The sequence below is a fragment of the Oncorhynchus keta genome, chromosome 1, assembly GCF_023373465.1.
Source record: "Oncorhynchus keta strain PuntledgeMale-10-30-2019 chromosome 1, Oket_V2, whole genome shotgun sequence".
Taxonomy (NCBI): domain Eukaryota; kingdom Metazoa; phylum Chordata; class Actinopteri; order Salmoniformes; family Salmonidae; genus Oncorhynchus; species Oncorhynchus keta.
Genome location: NC_068421.1, coordinates 34,641,348 through 34,658,488, shown reverse-complemented (window position 1 = coordinate 34,658,488; position 17,141 = coordinate 34,641,348). Strand labels below are relative to the sequence as shown.

At 52.2% G+C, this 17,141-nt stretch overlaps 1 protein-coding gene across 1 annotated transcript in view; it reads left to right on the top strand.

Annotated features, from left to right (window-relative positions):
- Nucleotides 1-558: 558 nt before the first annotated feature.
- Nucleotides 559-17,141, top strand: part of LOC118375531 (schwannomin-interacting protein 1-like) — a 386,524-nt gene continuing 369,941 nt past the window's right edge. Inside the window, exons 1-2 of the mRNA XM_052522718.1 lie at nucleotides 559-596; nucleotides 844-934. Of these exons, the coding sequence (XP_052378678.1) occupies nucleotides 574-596; nucleotides 844-934 (114 nt within the window). The 5' untranslated portion in view covers nucleotides 559-573. The remainder of the gene's footprint in view (nucleotides 597-843; nucleotides 935-17,141) is intronic.

Sequence of the window (17,141 nt, the reverse complement as noted above, 5' to 3'; positions counted from 1 at the left end):
TCTATCTGTGCCGCCTATTTATAGGGTTGGGCACTGTCATACATTACACAATATACTGCAGCGTGTTGCTGTCATTACATTGACAAAATGTAATCATCAATGTGCTTTGATTTTCATGAGGACTTTTCAGGAGAAAAACAATAATGGCCACAAACAAGGACACCTCAGACAAGCCTAAAGCTTCATCAGTATTCTATTGTCAAATAAATACATGGTATTCAATCTATGTGCCCAGCATATTCATCTCCCATGTCTGACTCCATGACTCGCGACTGAAGGTCCACTGGCGGCACATGAGGATTGTAAATTCCTTCCCGGTTAGCCGTAAGTGAGATAATATATATTTTCCCGCCATGCTTTGCAGAGAGAGCTAACAAACTGGTGATTTATGTTGATTACAGGACTAAATTACTCCCCCTTTGCACACATGCAGTATATAACCTATCATACACGACCCTAACATCTTATTGGATGAGAGAACAATTCCCAAGTCGGCTCTTTCTGACAGTGGGGCTACTCTACTCTCTGCACTCTCCGCTGCTGTCCCTCTATCTGACGGTGGCACAGCCAGCTATGTTGAGGACCGGCAATTATCGGTTAGTCAATCATAATATAGGCTGTTGATGCGTCATGCATGTTTGATAAGTGACGTATTCTGTTTCAATTTAGTTTGAGTAATGGAATCCTACATCTGGCTCTAGCGAGCAGAACAAGCTCTATAGGTTCTGGCCAGCACCGATACGGAGAGACTTACTATTGTCAGCTGCTTCTCACTCGGAGAATTTTACAGTGAAAATTTGGACATTAGGCTAATTGGCATAACTTTTTCTTGTGTCATTCCAGGAACATGTATCAAGGGGAAGGCACGGGGCTGCGTGGCGGGAGTCTGGCTGGCGCGCGGGAAAGGAAGCGTTTTGCCCTGTGCATCAACCAGGTAGGCTACACATCAGTATCCAGCAGTCACGTTGCTGTTTCAAATGCATTTACGTCGATCGTTTAAAGATGACATTGTAGCCTATGCGTTAATGACTTACGCCATGTTTACGATTATTCTGTAACCTACCTATGGTAGTTCTATGATTTTGAAATGCATTTTTGTTAATTATTGTTCTGAGTCGTTTTGTGTGTTTGGACTTCCGTTGGCTGATTTCAGGTGGTTTGAGCATTGCTGGGATTTATAATGTGTTAAGAGTGGTCTCTGGGCACACAGAAAAGCCTTCCACTACTAGAACATAATTTTAGTCTCCTTCAACAGCTGTCTACTGTGCAAAAGGTAGCCTACAGTGAAGCTGAAAGTCTTCCAATCTAGCACTCAGTTGCACCAAGTTACAAAAACCCAACCCGCTCAATTAAGCATGGGAGCTGTTCTTTCAGCACCATGGACAGCGAAGTCCCGTGTCTGTAGTCTCTCTCACTCTATCTCTCGCACTCGTACACTTTCATTGTCTTCCAACTGTCATTTAATGAACTGTCTACCAGCCAATTCAAATAGTACAGTAGACTGAATCAATTCCGTGTGTCATTCATCGTTGATTTCGAGTCGTGTGCTGGCACTTTTCTCCGTCTGCCAGCCGCAGCTGTAAAAAGGTCTCATTAAAATCCTGTCCACCAACCTCCACACTCCAAACAACATGTTCCAGTCGAGAAAAGGCAAATGCAGACGACCTCTAACTCCTTAATTAAATCTCTGAACAGAATCTGATTAATTTAGTGCATCTAAAGAGATAACCTAGGCCTATTTGTGCAAAGGTGTTACATGAGGGTGACCAGCAGAGTTTCACCACTTTTGGTTCATGGGAGAGGCACATGGGAGAGGTACATTTTATTTTCTATTGAAAATGATCCTGGTGATTAGCCCCAAAATAATGGGAACAGCTCTTGCCTAAACAAGTCTATATGCTGCGCAGGAATAATAGTCACAAGACTCACACCAAAGTTGACAGTCTGACTGACACACAGCGGCAGAAACAACTTTCAATGCTTGATCCATTTGTCTGTGTGTCAGTGCGTGTGTGTCCGTGCGTGTGCCCGTGCATGTGTGTGTCGTGCGTGTGTGTGTGTCCGTGTGCGTGTGTCAGCCTACAACAAATCCACCTGGCCGCGCGCAGCTCGTGAATATGTAATGCCAATGATATAGTGCAGCGCTTTATTAGGCTTGGGGGATTATTGAGAACGAACGCCTGAAAGCACAGTCCAATCCCGTATCTTCTAACACTGTGCTATGTTATACTCACGCTGTCAGTGTGGTGATCACATGCTGTGCTTTTCGTCCCTGTTCACTTTGTTAGTTTTCAGATATATAGGCTACTTGGTTGTTCACCACGCTCATTCTAGATCAATGATGTTTTTTTGTAGCCTTCTTACACTCCTGCAGGATAGGATAGTGGGCTATAGGATCTCCTAACATTGTACGGTCTTAGCAACTACAGACTGGTGTTAGTTACGCACAGCATTAATCCACTCAAAAATAATTCCTAACCATTCCAATCAGCAGCCGGCTAGACTCAAACTATTTGATTTGACAGTTGTATTTTGTAAAATGTGAAGAAATCAGTAACCTCTAGCCCCTACAGCGACCAGAGGATGTTTATACAGCCAAGACAAGGAGGACATGCTTAGAATACTATTCAATAATTTAAATGATAAGATAACAATTCCAGAATATGGTACCTCTGTATTTGACAGAGAATTATGTGAGGTGTGGCAGTGGGGAGGGTGAAGGTTATCGCGGTGTCTTGTGTTGGATTTCAGAATTAACCTGGAAGAATCGTTTGAAGGGTGTAGGTAGAGCACTGGTCCACTAAATCCCATTGAACATGTAGTTAGTGTGATCACAAGGATTAATGAAATTCTGCCTAGTGGAATTGGTATGGTAGTGACATCTACTGTAAAATTCTATAATGTGTGAAGGAGGGGGTCATATTTCAGAAGTACATTATCGTCTCTGTTTCCCCATGGGACTCCACTCTGCTGAGTGCAGTCTGTGTTACCGCGTGGGACTCCACTCTGCTGAGTGCAGTCTGTGTTACCGCGTGGGACCCCACGCTGCTGACTGCAGTCTGTGTTACCGCGTGGGACTCCACGCTGCTGACTGCAGTCTGTGTTACCGCGTGGGACTCCACGCTGCTGACTGCAGTCTGTGTTACCGCGTGGGACTCCACTCTGCTGACTGCAGTCTGTGTTACCGCGTGGGACTCCACTCTGCTGACTGCAGTCTGTGTTACCGCGTGGGACTCCACTCTGCTGAGTGCAGTCTGTGTTACCGCGTGGGACCCCACGCTGCTGACTGCAGTCTGTGTTACCGCGTGGGACTCCACGCTGCTGACTGCAGTCTGTGTTACCGCGTGGGACTCCACGCTGCTGACTGCAGTCTGTGTTACCGCGTGGGACTCCACTCTGCTGACTGCAGTCTGTGTTACCGCGTGGGACTCCACTCTGCTGACTGCAGTCTGTGTTACCGCGTGGGACTCCACGCTGCTGACTGCAGTCTGTGTTACCGCGTGGGACTCCACTCTGCTGAGTGCAGTCTGTGTTACCGCGTGGGACTCCACGCTGCTGACTGCAGTCTGTGTTACCGCGTGGGACTCCACGCTGCTGACTGCAGTCTGTGTTACCGCGTGGGACTCCACGCTGCTGACTGCAGTCTGTGTTACCGCGTGGGACTCCACGCTGCTGACTGCAGTCTGTGTTACCGCGTGGGACTCCACGCTGCTGACTGCAGTCTGTGTTACCGCGTGGGACTCCACTCTGCTGACTGCAGTCTGTGTTACCGCGTGGGACTCCACTCTGCTGACTGCAGTCTGTGTTACTGCGTGGGACTCCACTCTGCTGACTGCAGTCTGTGTTACTGCGTGGGACTCCACTCTGCTGACTGCAGTCTGTGTTACTGCGTGGGACTCCACTCTGCTGACTGCAGTCTGTGTTACTGCGTGGGACTCCACTCTGCTGACTGCAGTCTGTGTTACCGCGTGGGACTCCACTCTGCTGACTGCAGTCTCTGTTACCGCGTGGGACTCCACGCTGCTCAGTGCAGTCTGTGTTACCGCGTGGGACTCCACTCTGCTGACTGCAGTCTGTGTTACCGCGTGGGACTCCACTCTGCTGACTGCAGTCTGTGTTACCGCGTGGGACTCCACTCTGCTGACTGCAGTCTGTGTTACCGCGTGGGACTCCACTCTGCTGACTGCAGTCTGTGTTACCGCGTGGGACTCCACGCTGCTGAGTGCAGTCTGTGTTACCGCGTGGGACTCCACGCTGCTGACTGCAGTCTGTGTTACCGCGTGGGACTCCACTCTGCTGACTGCAGTCTGTGTTACCGCGTGGGACTCCACTCTGCTGACTGCAGTCTGTGTTACCGCGTGGGACTCCACGCTGCTGACTGCAGTCTGTGTTACCGCGTGGGACTCCACGCTGCTGACTGCAGTCTGTGTTACCGCGTGGGACTCCACGCTGCTGACTGCAGTCTGTGTTACCGCGTGGGACTCCACGCTGCTGACTGCAGTCTGTGTTACCGCGTGGGACTCCACTCTGCTGACTGCAGTCTGTGTTACCGCGTGGGACTCCACGCTGCTGAGTGCAGTCTGTGTTACCGCGTGGGACTCCACGCTGCTGACTGCAGTCTGTGTTACCGCGTGGGACTCCACGCTGCTGACTGCAGTCTGTGTTACCGCGTGGGACTCCACTCTGCTGACTGCAGTCTGTGTTACCGCGTGGGACTCCATGCTGCTGAGTGCAGTCTGTGTTACCGCGTGGGACTCCACGCTGCTGACTGCAGTCTGTGTTACCGCGTGGGACTCCACTCTGCTGACTGCAGTCTGTGTTACCGCGTGGGACTCCACGCTGCTGAGTGCAGTCTGTGTTACCGCGTGGGACTCCACGCTGCTGAGTGCAGTCTGTGTTACCGCGTGGGACTCCACGCTGCTGACTGCAGTCTGTGTTAACCGCGTGGGACTCCACTCTGCTGACTGCAGTCTGTGTTACCGCGTGGGACTCCACTCTGCTGACTGCAGTCTGTGTTACCGCGTGGGACTCCACTCTGCTGACTGCAGTCTGTGTTACCGCGTGGGACTCCATGCTGCTGACTGCAGTCTGTGTTACCGCGTGGGACTCCACTCTGCTGACTGCAGTCTGTGTTACCGCGTGGGACTCCACTCTGCTGACTGCAGTCTGTGTTACCGCGTGGGACTCCACGCTGCTGACTGCAGTCTGTGTTACCGCGTGGGACTCCACGCTGCTGACTGCAGTCTGTGTTACCGCGTGGGACTCCACTCTGCTGACTGCAGTCTGTGTTACCGCGTGGGACTCCACTCTGCTGACTGCAGTCTGTGTTACCGCGTGGGACTCCACTCTGCTGACTGCAGTCTGTGTTACTGCGTGGGACTCCACTCTGCTGACTGCAGTCTGTGTTACTGCGTGGGACTCCACTCTGCTGACTGCAGTCTGTGTTACTGCGTGGGACTCCACTCTGCTGACTGCAGTCTGTGTTACTGCGTGGGACTCCACTCTGCTGACTGCAGTCTGTGTTACCGCGTGGGACTCCACTCTGCTGACTGCAGTCTCTGTTACCGCGTGGGACTCCACGCTGCTCAGTGCAGTCTGTGTTACCGCGTGGGACTCCACTCTGCTGACTGCAGTCTGTGTTACCGCGTGGGACTCCACTCTGCTGACTGCAGTCTGTGTTACCGCGTGGGACTCCACTCTGCTGACTGCAGTCTGTGTTACCGCGTGGGACTCCACTCTGCTGACTGCAGTCTGTGTTACCGCGTGGGACTCCACGCTGCTGAGTGCAGTCTGTGTTACCGCGTGGGACTCCACGCTGCTGACTGCAGTCTGTGTTACCGCGTGGGACTCCACTCTGCTGACTGCAGTCTGTGTTACCGCGTGGGACTCCACTCTGCTGACTGCAGTCTGTGTTACCGCGTGGGACTCCACGCTGCTGACTGCAGTCTGTGTTACCGCGTGGGACTCCACGCTGCTGACTGCAGTCTGTGTTACCGCGTGGGACTCCACGCTGCTGACTGCAGTCTGTGTTACCGCGTGGGACTCCACGCTGCTGACTGCAGTCTGTGTTACCGCGTGGGACTCCACTCTGCTGACTGCAGTCTGTGTTACCGCGTGGGACTCCACGCTGCTGAGTGCAGTCTGTGTTACCGCGTGGGACTCCACGCTGCTGACTGCAGTCTGTGTTACCGCGTGGGACTCCACGCTGCTGACTGCAGTCTGTGTTACCGCGTGGGACTCCACTCTGCTGACTGCAGTCTGTGTTACCGCGTGGGACTCCATGCTGCTGAGTGCAGTCTGTGTTACCGCGTGGGACTCCACGCTGCTGACTGCAGTCTGTGTTACCGCGTGGGACTCCACTCTGCTGACTGCAGTCTGTGTTACCGCGTGGGACTCCACGCTGCTGAGTGCAGTCTGTGTTACCGCGTGGGACTCCACGCTGCTGAGTGCAGTCTGTGTTACCGCGTGGGACTCCACGCTGCTGACTGCAGTCTGTGTTAACCGCGTGGGACTCCACTCTGCTGACTGCAGTCTGTGTTACCGCGTGGGACTCCACTCTGCTGACTGCAGTCTGTGTTACCGCGTGGGACTCCACTCTGCTGACTGCAGTCTGTGTTACCGCGTGGGACTCCATGCTGCTGACTGCAGTCTGTGTTACCGCGTGGGACTCCACTCTGCTGACTGCAGTCTGTGTTACCGCGTGGGACTCCACTCTGCTGACTGCAGTCTGTGTTACCGCGTGGGACTCCACGCTGCTGACTGCAGTCTGTGTTACCGCGTGGGACTCCACGCTGCTGACTGCAGTCTGTGTTACCGCGTGGGACTCCACTCTGCTGACTGCAGTCTGTGTTACCGCGTGGGACTCCACTCTGCTGACTGCAGTCTGTGTTACCGCGTGGGACTCCACGCTGCTGACTGCAGTCTGTGTTACCGCGTGGGACTCCACTCTGCTGACTGCAGTCTGTGTTACCGCGTGGGACTCCACTCTGCTGACTGCAGTCTGTGTTACCGCGTGGGACTCCACTCTGCTGACTGCAGTCTGTGTTACCGCGTGGGACTCCGCTGCTGACTGCAGTCTGTGTTACTGACTGCAGTCTGTGTTACCGCGTGGGACTCCACGCTGCTGACTGCAGTCTGTGTTACCGCGTGGGACTCCACGCTGCTGACTGCAGTCTGTGTTACCGCGTGGGACTCCACGCTGCTGACTGCAGTCTGTGTTACCGCGTGGGACTCCACGCTGCTGACTGCAGTCTGTGTTACCGCGTGGGACTCCACGCTGCTGACTGCAGTCTGTGTTACCGCGTGGGACTCCACTCTGCTGACTGCAGTCTGTGTTACCGCGTGGGACTCCACGCTGCTGACTGCAGTCTGTGTTACCGCGTGGGACTCCACGCTGCTGACTGCAGTCTGTGTTACCGCGTGGGACTCCACGCTGCTGACTGCAGTCTGTGTTACCGCGTGGGACTCCACTCTGCTGACTGCAGTCTGTGTTACCGCGTGGGACTCCACGCTGCTGAGTGCAGTCTGTGTTACCGCGTGGGACTCCACTCCACGCTGCTGACTGCAGTCTGTGTTACCGCGTGGGACTCCACTCTGCTGACTGCAGTCTGTGTTACCGCGTGGGACTCCACTCTGCTGACTGCAGTCTGTGTTACCGCGTGGGACTCCATGCTGCTGACTGCAGTCTGTGTTACCGCGTGGGACTCCACTCTGCTGACTGCAGTCTGTGTTACCGCGTGGGACTCCACTCTGCTGACTGCAGTCTGTGTTACCGCGTGGGACTCCACGCTGCTGACTGCAGTCTGTGTTACCGCGTGGGACTCCACGCTGCTGACTGCAGTCTGTGTTACCGCGTGGGACTCCACTCTGCTGACTGCAGTCTGTGTTACCGCGTGGGACTCCACTCTGCTGACTGCAGTCTGTGTTACCGTGTGGGACTCCACTCTGCTGACTGCAGTCTGTGTTACCGCGTGGGACTCCATGATGCTGAGTGCAGTCTGTGTTACCGCGTGGGACTCCATGCTGCTCAGTGCAGTCTGTGTTACCGCGTGGGACTCCACTCTGCTGACTGCAGTCTGTGTTACCGCGTGGGACTCCACACTGCTGACTGCAGTCTGTGTTACCGCGTGGGACTCCACTCTGCTGACTGCAGTCTGTGTTACCGCGTGGGACTCCACTCTGCTGACTACAGTCTGTGTTACCGCGTGGGACTCCACGCTGCTGACTGCAGTCTGTGTTACCGCGTGGGACTCCACTCTGCTGACTGCAGTCTGTGTTACCGCGTGGGACTCCACTCTGCTGACTGCAGTCTGTGTTACCGCGTGGGACTCCACGCTGCTGAGTGCAGTCTGTGTTACCGCGTGGGACTCCACTCTGCTGACTGCAGTCTGTGTTACCGCGTGGGACTCCACTCTGCTGACTGCAGTCTGTGTTACCGCGTGGGACTCCACTCTGCTGACTGCAGTCTGTGTTACCGCGTGGGACTCCACTCTGCTGACTGCAGTCTGTGTTACCGCGTGGGACTCCACTCTGCTGAGTGCAGTCTGTGTTACCGCGTGGGACTCCACTCTGCTGAGTGCAGTCTGTGTTACCGCGTGGGACTCCACTCTGCTGACTGCAGTCTGTGTTACCGCGTGGGACTCCACTCTGCTGACTGCAGTCTGTGTTACCGCGTGGGACTCCATGCTGCTGAGTGCAGTCTGTGTTACCGCGTGGGACTCCAATCTGCTGAGTGCAGTCTGTGTTACCGCGTGGGACTCCACGCTGCTGAGTGCAGTCTGTGTTACCGCGTGGGACTCCACGCTGCTGACTGCAGTCTGTGTTACCGCGTGGGACTCCAGTCTGCTGACTGCAGTCTGTGTTACCGCGTGGGACTCCACTCTGCTGACTGCAGTCTGTGTTACCGCGTGGGACTCCACGCTGCTGAGTGCCGTCTCCGTTTCCCCGTGGGACTCCACTGTGCTGAGTAACATCTCCATTTCCCTGTGGGAGTCCACTCTGCTGAGTAACGTTTCCCCTTGGGACTCCACTCTGCTGAGGAACGTCTCCGTATCTCTGTAGGACTCCACTCTGTTGAGTAACGTCTCCGTATCTCTGTAGGACTCCACTCTGTTGAGTAACGTCTCTATTTCCCTGTAGGACTCCACTCTGTTGAGTAACGTCTCTATTTCCCTGTAGGACTCCACTCTGTTGAGTAACGTCTCCGTATCTCTGTAGGACTCCACTCTGTTGAGTAACGTCTCTATTTCCCTGTAGGACTCCACTCTGTTGAGTAACGTCTCCGTATCTCTGTAGGACTCCACTCTGTTGAGTAACGTCTCTATTTCCCTGTAGGACTCCACTCTGTTGAGTAACGTCTCCGTATCTCTGTAGGACTCCACTCTGTTGAGTAACGTCTCCGTATCTCTGTAGGATTCCACTCTGCTGAGTATCGTCTCCATTTCCCTGTAGGACTCCACTCTGTTGAGTTACGTCTCCGTATCTCTGTAGGACTCCACTCTGTTGAGTAACGTCTCCGTATCTCTGTAGGATTCCACTCTGCTGAGTAACGTCTCCGTATCTCTGTAGGATTCCACTCTGCTGAGTATCGTCTCCGTTTCCCTGTAGGACTCCACTCTGTTGAGTAACTTCTCCATTTCCCTGTGGGACTCCACTCTGCTGAGTAACGTTTCCCCTTGGGACTCCACTCTGCTGAGTAACGTCTCTATTTCCCTGGGGGACTCCATTCTGCTGAGTAACGTCTCCATTTCCCCTTCGGACTCCACTCTGCTGAGTAACGCCTCCATTTCCCTGTAGGACTCCACTCTGTTGAGTAACTTCTCCATTTCCCTGTGGGACTCCATTCTGCTGAGTAACGTCTCCATTTCCCTGTAGGACGCCACTCTGCTGGGTAACGTCTCCATTTCCCTGTGGGACTCCATTCTGCTGAGTAACGTCTCCATTTCCCCTTCGGACTCCACTCTGCTGAGTAACGCCTCCATTTCCCTGTAGGACTCCACTCTGTTGAGTAACGTCTCTATTTCCCTGTAGGACTCCACTCTGTTGAGTAACGTCTCTATTTCCCTGTAGGACTCCACTCTGTTGAGTAACGTCTCCGTATCTCTGTAGGACTCCACTCTGTTGAGTAACGTCTCCATTTCCCTGTAGGACTCCACTCTGTTGAGTAACGTCTCCGTATCTCTGTAGGATTCCACTCTGCTGAGTATCGTCTCCATTTCCCTGTAGGACTCCACTCTGTTGAGTTACGTCTCCGTATCTCTGTAGGACTCCACTCTGTTGAGTAACGTCTCCGTATCTCTGTAGGATTCCACTCTGCTGAGTATCGTCTCCGTTTCCCTGTAGGACTCCACTCTGTTGAGTAACTTCTCCTTTCCCTGTAGGACTCCACTCTGTTGGGTAACGTCTCCGTATCTCTGTAGGACTCCACTCTGTTGAGTAACGTCTCCGTATCTCTGTAGGATTCCACTCTGCTGAGTATCATCTCCGTTTCCCTGTAGGACTCCACTCTGTTGAGTAACTTCTCCATTTCCCTGTGGGACTCCACTCTGCTGAGTAACGTTTCCCCTTGGGACTCCACTCTGCTGAGTAACGTCTCTATTTCCCTGGGGGACTCCATTCTGCTGAGTAACGTCTCCATTTCCCCTTCGGACTCCACTCTGCTGAGTAACGCCTCCATTTCCCTGTAGGACTCCACTCTGTTGAGTAACTTCTCCATTTCCCTGTGGGACTCCATTCTGCTGAGTAACGTCTCCATTTCCCTGTAGGACGCCACTCTGCTGGGTAACGTCTCCATTTCCCTGTGGGACTCCATTCTGCTGAGTAACGTCTCCATTTCCCTGTAGGACTCCACTCTGTTGAGTAACGTCTCCGTATCTCTGTAGGACTCCACTCTGCTGAGTAACGTCTCCATTTCCCTGTAGGACTCCACTCTGTTGAGTAACGTCTCCGTTTCCCTGTAGGACTCCACTCTGTTGAGTAACTTCTCCATTTCCGTGTAGGACTCCACTCTGCTGAGTAACGTCTCCATTTCCCTGTTGGACTCCACTCTGCTGAGTAACGTCTCCATTTCCCTGTAGGACTCCACTCTGTTGAGTAACGTCTCCATTTCCATGTAGGACTCCACTCTGTTGAGTAACTTCTCCATTTCCCTGTGGGACTCCACTCTGCTGAGTAACGTTTCCCCTTGGGACTCCACTCTGCTGAGTAATGTTTCCATTTCCCTGTAGGACTCCACTCTGTTGAGTAACTTCTCCATTTCCCTGTAGGACTCCACTCTGCTGAGTAACGTCTCCATTTCCCTGTAGGACTCCACTCTGCTGAGTAACGTCTCCATTTCCCTGTAGGACTCCACTCTGTTGAGTAACGTCTCCATTTCCATGGAGGACTCCACTCTGTTGAGTAACTTCTCCATTTCCCTGTTGGACTCCATTCTGCTGAGTAACGTCTCCATTTCCCTGTAGGACTCCACTCTGTTGAGTAACGTCTCCATTTCCCTGTGGGACTCCATTCTGCTGAGTAACGTCTCCATTTCCCTGTAGGACTCCACTCTGTTGAGTAACGTCTCCATTTCCCTGTAGAACTACACTCTGCTGAGTAACGTCTCCATTTCCCTGTAGGACTCCACTCTGTTGAGTAACATCTCCGTTTCCCTGTAGGACTCCACTCTGCTGAGTAACGTCTCCATTTCCCTGTAGGACTCCACTCTGTTGAGTAACGTCTCCATTTCCCTGTGGGACTCCACTCTGCTGAGTAACGTCTCCATTTCCCTGTGGGACTCCACTCTGCTGAGTAACATCTCCATTTCCCTGTAGGACTCCACTCTGCTGAGTAACATCTCCATTTCCCTGTAGGACTCCACTCTGCTGAGTAACGTCTCCATTTCCCTGTAGGACTCCACTCTGTTGAGTAACGTCTCCATTTCCCTGTAGGACTCCACTCTGTTGAGTAACGTCTCCATTTCCCTGTGGGACTCCACTCTGTTGAGTAACGTCTCAATTTCCCTGTAGGACTCCAGTCTGTTGAGTAACGTCTCCATTTCCCTGTAGGACTTCACTCTGCTGAGTAACGTCTCCATTTCCCTGTAGGACTCCACTCTGCTGAGTAACGTCTCCATTTCCCTGTAGGACTCCACTCTGCTGAGTATCGTCTCCGTTTCCCTGTAGGACTCCACTCTGTTGAGTAACTTCTCCTTTCCCTGTAGGACTCCACTCTGTTGGGTAACGTCTCCGTATCTCTGTAGGACTCCACTCTGTTGAGTAACGTCTCCGTATCTCTGTAGGATTCCACTCTGCTGAGTATCGTCTCCGTTTCCCTGTAGGACTCCACTCTGTTGAGTAACTTCTCCATTTCCCTGTGGGACTCCACTCTGCTGAGTAACGTTTCCCCTTGGGACTCCACTCTGCTGAGTAACGTCTCTATTTCCCTGGGGGACTCCATTCTGCTGAGTAACGTCTCCATTTCCCCTTCGGACTCCACTCTGCTGAGTAACGCCTCCATTTCCCTGTAGGACTCCACTCTGTTGAGTAACTTCTCCATTTCCCTGTGGGACTCCATTCTGCTGAGTAACGTCTCCATTTCCCTGTAGGACTCCACTCTGCTGGGTAACGTCTCCATTTCCCTGTGGGACTCCATTCTGCTGAGTAACGTCTCCATTTCCCTGTAGGACTCCACTCTGCTGAGTAACGTCTCCATTTCCCTGTAGGACTCCACTCTGTTGAGTAACGTCTCCATTTCCCTGTAGGACTCCACTCTGTTGAGTAACGTCTCCGTTTCCCTGTAGGACTCCACTCTGTTGAGTAACTTCTCCATTTCCGTGTAGGACTCCACTCTGCTGAGTAACGTCTCCATTTCCCTGTTGGACTCCACTCTGCTGAGTAACGTCTCCATTTCCCTGTAGGACTCCACTCTGTTGAGTAACGTCTCCATTTCCATGTAGGACTCCACTCTGTTGAGTAACTTCTCCATTTCCCTGTGGGACTCCACTCTGCTGAGTAACGTTTCCCCTTGGGACTCCACTCTGCTGAGTAATGTTTCCATTTCCCTGTAGGACTCCACTCTGTTGAGTAACTTCTCCATTTCCCTGTAGGACTCCACTCTGCTGAGTAACGTCTCCATTTCCCTGTAGGACTCCACTCTGCTGAGTAACGTCTCCATTTCCCTGTAGGACTCCACTCTGTTGAGTAACGTCTCCATTTCCATGGAGGACTCCACTCTGTTGAGTAACTTCTCCATTTCCCTGTTGGACTCCATTCTGCTGAGTAACGTCTCCATTTCCCTGTAGGACTCCACTCTGTTGAGTAACGTCTCCATTTCCCTGTAGGACTCCACTCTGCTGAGTAACGTCTCCATTTCCCTGTAGGACTCCACTCTGTTGAGTAACGTCTCCGTATCTCTGTAGGACTCCACTCTGCTGAGTAACGTCTCCATTTCCCTGTAGGACTCCACTCTGTTGAGTAACATCTCCGTTTCCCTGTAGGACTCCACTCTGCTGAGTAACGTCTCCATTTCCCTGTAGGACTCCACTCTGTTGAGTAACGTCTCCATTTCCCTGTGGGACTCCACTCTGCTGAGTAACGTCTCCATTTCCCTGTGGGACTCCACTCTGCTGAGTAACGTCTCCATTTCCCTGTAGGACTCCACTCTGCTGAGTAACGTCTCCATTTCCCTGTAGGACTCCACTCTGCTGAGTAACGTCTCCATTTCCCTGTAGGACTCCACTCTGTTGAGTAACGTCTCCATTTCCCTGTAGGACTCCACTCTGTTGAGTAACGTCTCCATTTCCCTGTGGGACTCCACTCTGTTGAGTAACGTCTCAATTTCCCTGTAGGACTCCAGTCTGTTGAGTAACGTCTCCATTTCCCTGTAGGACTTCACTCTGCTGAGTAACGTCTCCATTTCCCTGTAGGACTCCACTCTGCTGAGTAACGTCTCCATTTCCCTGTAGGACTCCACTCTGTTGAGTAACGTCTCCATTTCCCTGTAGAACTACACTCTGCTGAGTAACGTCTCCATTTCCCTGTAGGACTCCACTCTGTTGAGTAACATCTCCATTTCCCTGTAGGACTCCACTCTGTTGAGTAACATCTCCGTTTCCCTGTAGGACTCCACTCTGCTGAGTAACGTCTCCATTTCCCTGTAGGACTCCACTCTGTTGAGTAACGTCTCCATTTCCCTGTGGGACTCCACTCTGCTGAGTAACGTCTCCATTTCCCTGTGGGACTCCACTCTGCTGAGTAACGTCTCCATTTCCCTGTAGGACTCCACTCTGCTGAGTAACATCTCCATTTCCCTGTAGGACTCCACTCTGCTGAGTAACGTCTCCATTTCCCTGTAGGACTCCACTCTGTTGAGTAACGTCTCCATTTCCCTGTAGGACTCCACTCTGTTGAGTAACGTCTCCATTTCCCTGTGGGACTCCACTCTGTTGAGTAACGTCTCAATTTCCCTGTAGGACTCCAGTCTGTTGAGTAACGTCTCCATTTCCCTGTAGGACTTCACTCTGCTGAGTAACGTCTCCATTTCCCTGTAGGACTCCACTCTGCTGAGTAACGTCTCCATTTCCCTGTAGGACTCCACTCTGCTGAGTATCGTCTCCGTTTCCCTGTAGGACTCCACTCTGTTGAGTAACTTCTCCTTTCCCTGTAGGACTCCACTCTGTTGGGTAACGTCTCCGTATCTCTGTAGGACTCCACTCTGTTGAGTAACGTCTCCGTATCTCTGTAGGATTCCACTCTGCTGAGTATCATCTCCGTTTCCCTGTAGGACTCCACTCTGTTGAGTAACTTCTCCATTTCCCTGTGGGACTCCACTCTGCTGAGTAACGTTTCCCCTTGGGACTCCACTCTGCTGAGTAACGTCTCTATTTCCCTGGGGACTCCATTCTGCTGAGTAACGTCTCCATTTCCCCCTTCGGACTCCACTCTGCTGAGTAACGCCTCCATTTCCCTGTAGGACTCCACTCTGTTGAGTAACTTCTCCATTTCCCTGTGGGACTCCATTCTGCTGAGTAACGTCTCCATTTCCCTGTAGGACTCCACTCTGCTGGGTAACGTCTCCATTTCCCTGTGAGACTCCATTCTGCTGAGTAACGTCTCCATTTCCCTGTAGGACTCCACTCTGTTGAGTAACGTCTCCGTATCTCTGTAGGACTCCACTCTGCTGAGTAACGTCTCCATTTCCCTGTAGGACTCCACTCTGTTGAGTAACTTCTCCATTTCCGTGTAGGACTCCACTCTGCTGAGTAACGTCTCCATTTCCCTGTTGGACTCCACTCTGCTGAGTAACGTCTCCATTTCCCTGTAGGACTCCACTCTGTTGAGTAACGTCTCCATTTCCATGTAGGACTCCACTCTGTTGAGTAACTTCTCCATTTCCCTGTGGGACTCCACTCTGCTGAGTAACGTTTCCCCTTGGGACTCCACTCTGCTGAGTAATGTTTCCATTTCCCTGTGGGACTCCACTCTGTTGAGTAACTTCTCCATTTCCCTGTAGGACTCCACTCTGCTGAGTAACGTCTCCATTTCCCTGTAGGACTCCACTCTGCTGAGTAATGTCTCCATTTCCCTGTAGGACTCCACTCTGTTGAGTAACGTCTCCATTTCCATGGAGGACTCCACTCTGTTGAGTAACTTCTCCATTTCCCTGTTGGACTCCATTCTGCTGAGTAACGTCTCCATTTCCCTGTAGGACTCCACTCTGCTGAGTAACGTCTCCATTTCCCTGTGGGACTCCATTCTGCTGAGTAACGTCTCCATTTCCCTGTAGGACTCCACTCTGTTGAGTAACGTCTCCGTTTCTCCACTCTGTCTCTGTAGGACTCCACTCTGCTGAGTAACGTCTCCATTTCCCTGTAGGACTCCACTCTGTTGAGTAACATCTCCGTTTCCCTGTAGGACTCCACTCTGCTGAGTAACGTCTCCATTTCCCTGTAGGACTCCACTCTGTTGAGTAACGTCTCCATTTCCCTGTGGGACTCCACTCTGCTGAGTAACGTCTCCATTTCCCTGTGGGACTCCACTCTGCTGAGTAACGTCTCCATTTCCCTGTAGGACTCCACTCTGCTGAGTAACGTCTCCATTTCCCTGTAGGACTCCACTCTGCTGAGTAACGTCTCCATTTCCCTGTAGGACTCCACTCTGTTGAGTAACGTCTCCATTTCCCTGTAGGACTCCACTCTGTTGAGTAACGTCTCCATTTCCCTGTGGGACTCCACTCTGTTGAGTAACGTCTCAATTTCCCTGTAGGACTCCAGTCTGTTGAGTAACGTCTCCATTTCCCTGTAGGACTTCACTCTGCTGAGTAACGTCTCCATTTCCCTGTAGGACTCCACTCTGCTGAGTAACGTCTCCATTTCCCTGTAGGACTCCACTCTGTTGAGTAACGTCTCCATTTCCCTGTAGAACTACACTCTGCTGAGTAACGTCTCCATTTCCCTGTAGGACTCCACTCTGTTGAGTAACATCTCCGTTTCCCTGTAGGACTCCACTCTGCTGAGTAACGTCTCCATTTCCCTGTGGGACTCCACTCTGTTGAGTAACGTCTCAATTTCCCTGTAGGACTCCAGTCTGTTGAGTAACGTCTCCATTTCCCTGTAGGACTTCACTCTGCTGAGTAACGTCTCCATTTCCCTGTAGGACTCCACTCTGCTGAGTAACGTCTCCATTTCCCTGTAGGACTCCACTCTGTTGAGTAACGTCTCCATTTCCCTGTAGAACTACACTCTGCTGAGTAACGTCTCCATTTCCCTGTAGGACTCCACTCTGTTGAGTAACGTCTCCGTATCTCTGTAGGACTCCACTCTGCTGAGTAACGTCTCCATTTCCCTGTAGGACTCCACTCTGTTGAGCTACATCTCCGTTTCCCTGTAGGACTCCACTCTGTTGAGTAACTTCTCCATTTCCCTGTAGGACTCCACTCTGCTGAGTAACGTCTCCATTTCCCTGTAGGACTCCACTCTGTTGAGTAACGTCTCCATTTCCCTGTGGGACTCCATTCTGCTGAGTAACGTCTCCATTTCCCTGTAGGACTCCACTCTGTTGAGTAACGTCTCCGTATCTCTGTAGGACTCCACTCTGCTGAGTAACGTCTCCATTTCCCTGTAGGACTCCACTCTGCTGAGTAACGTCTCCATTTCCCTGTAGGAC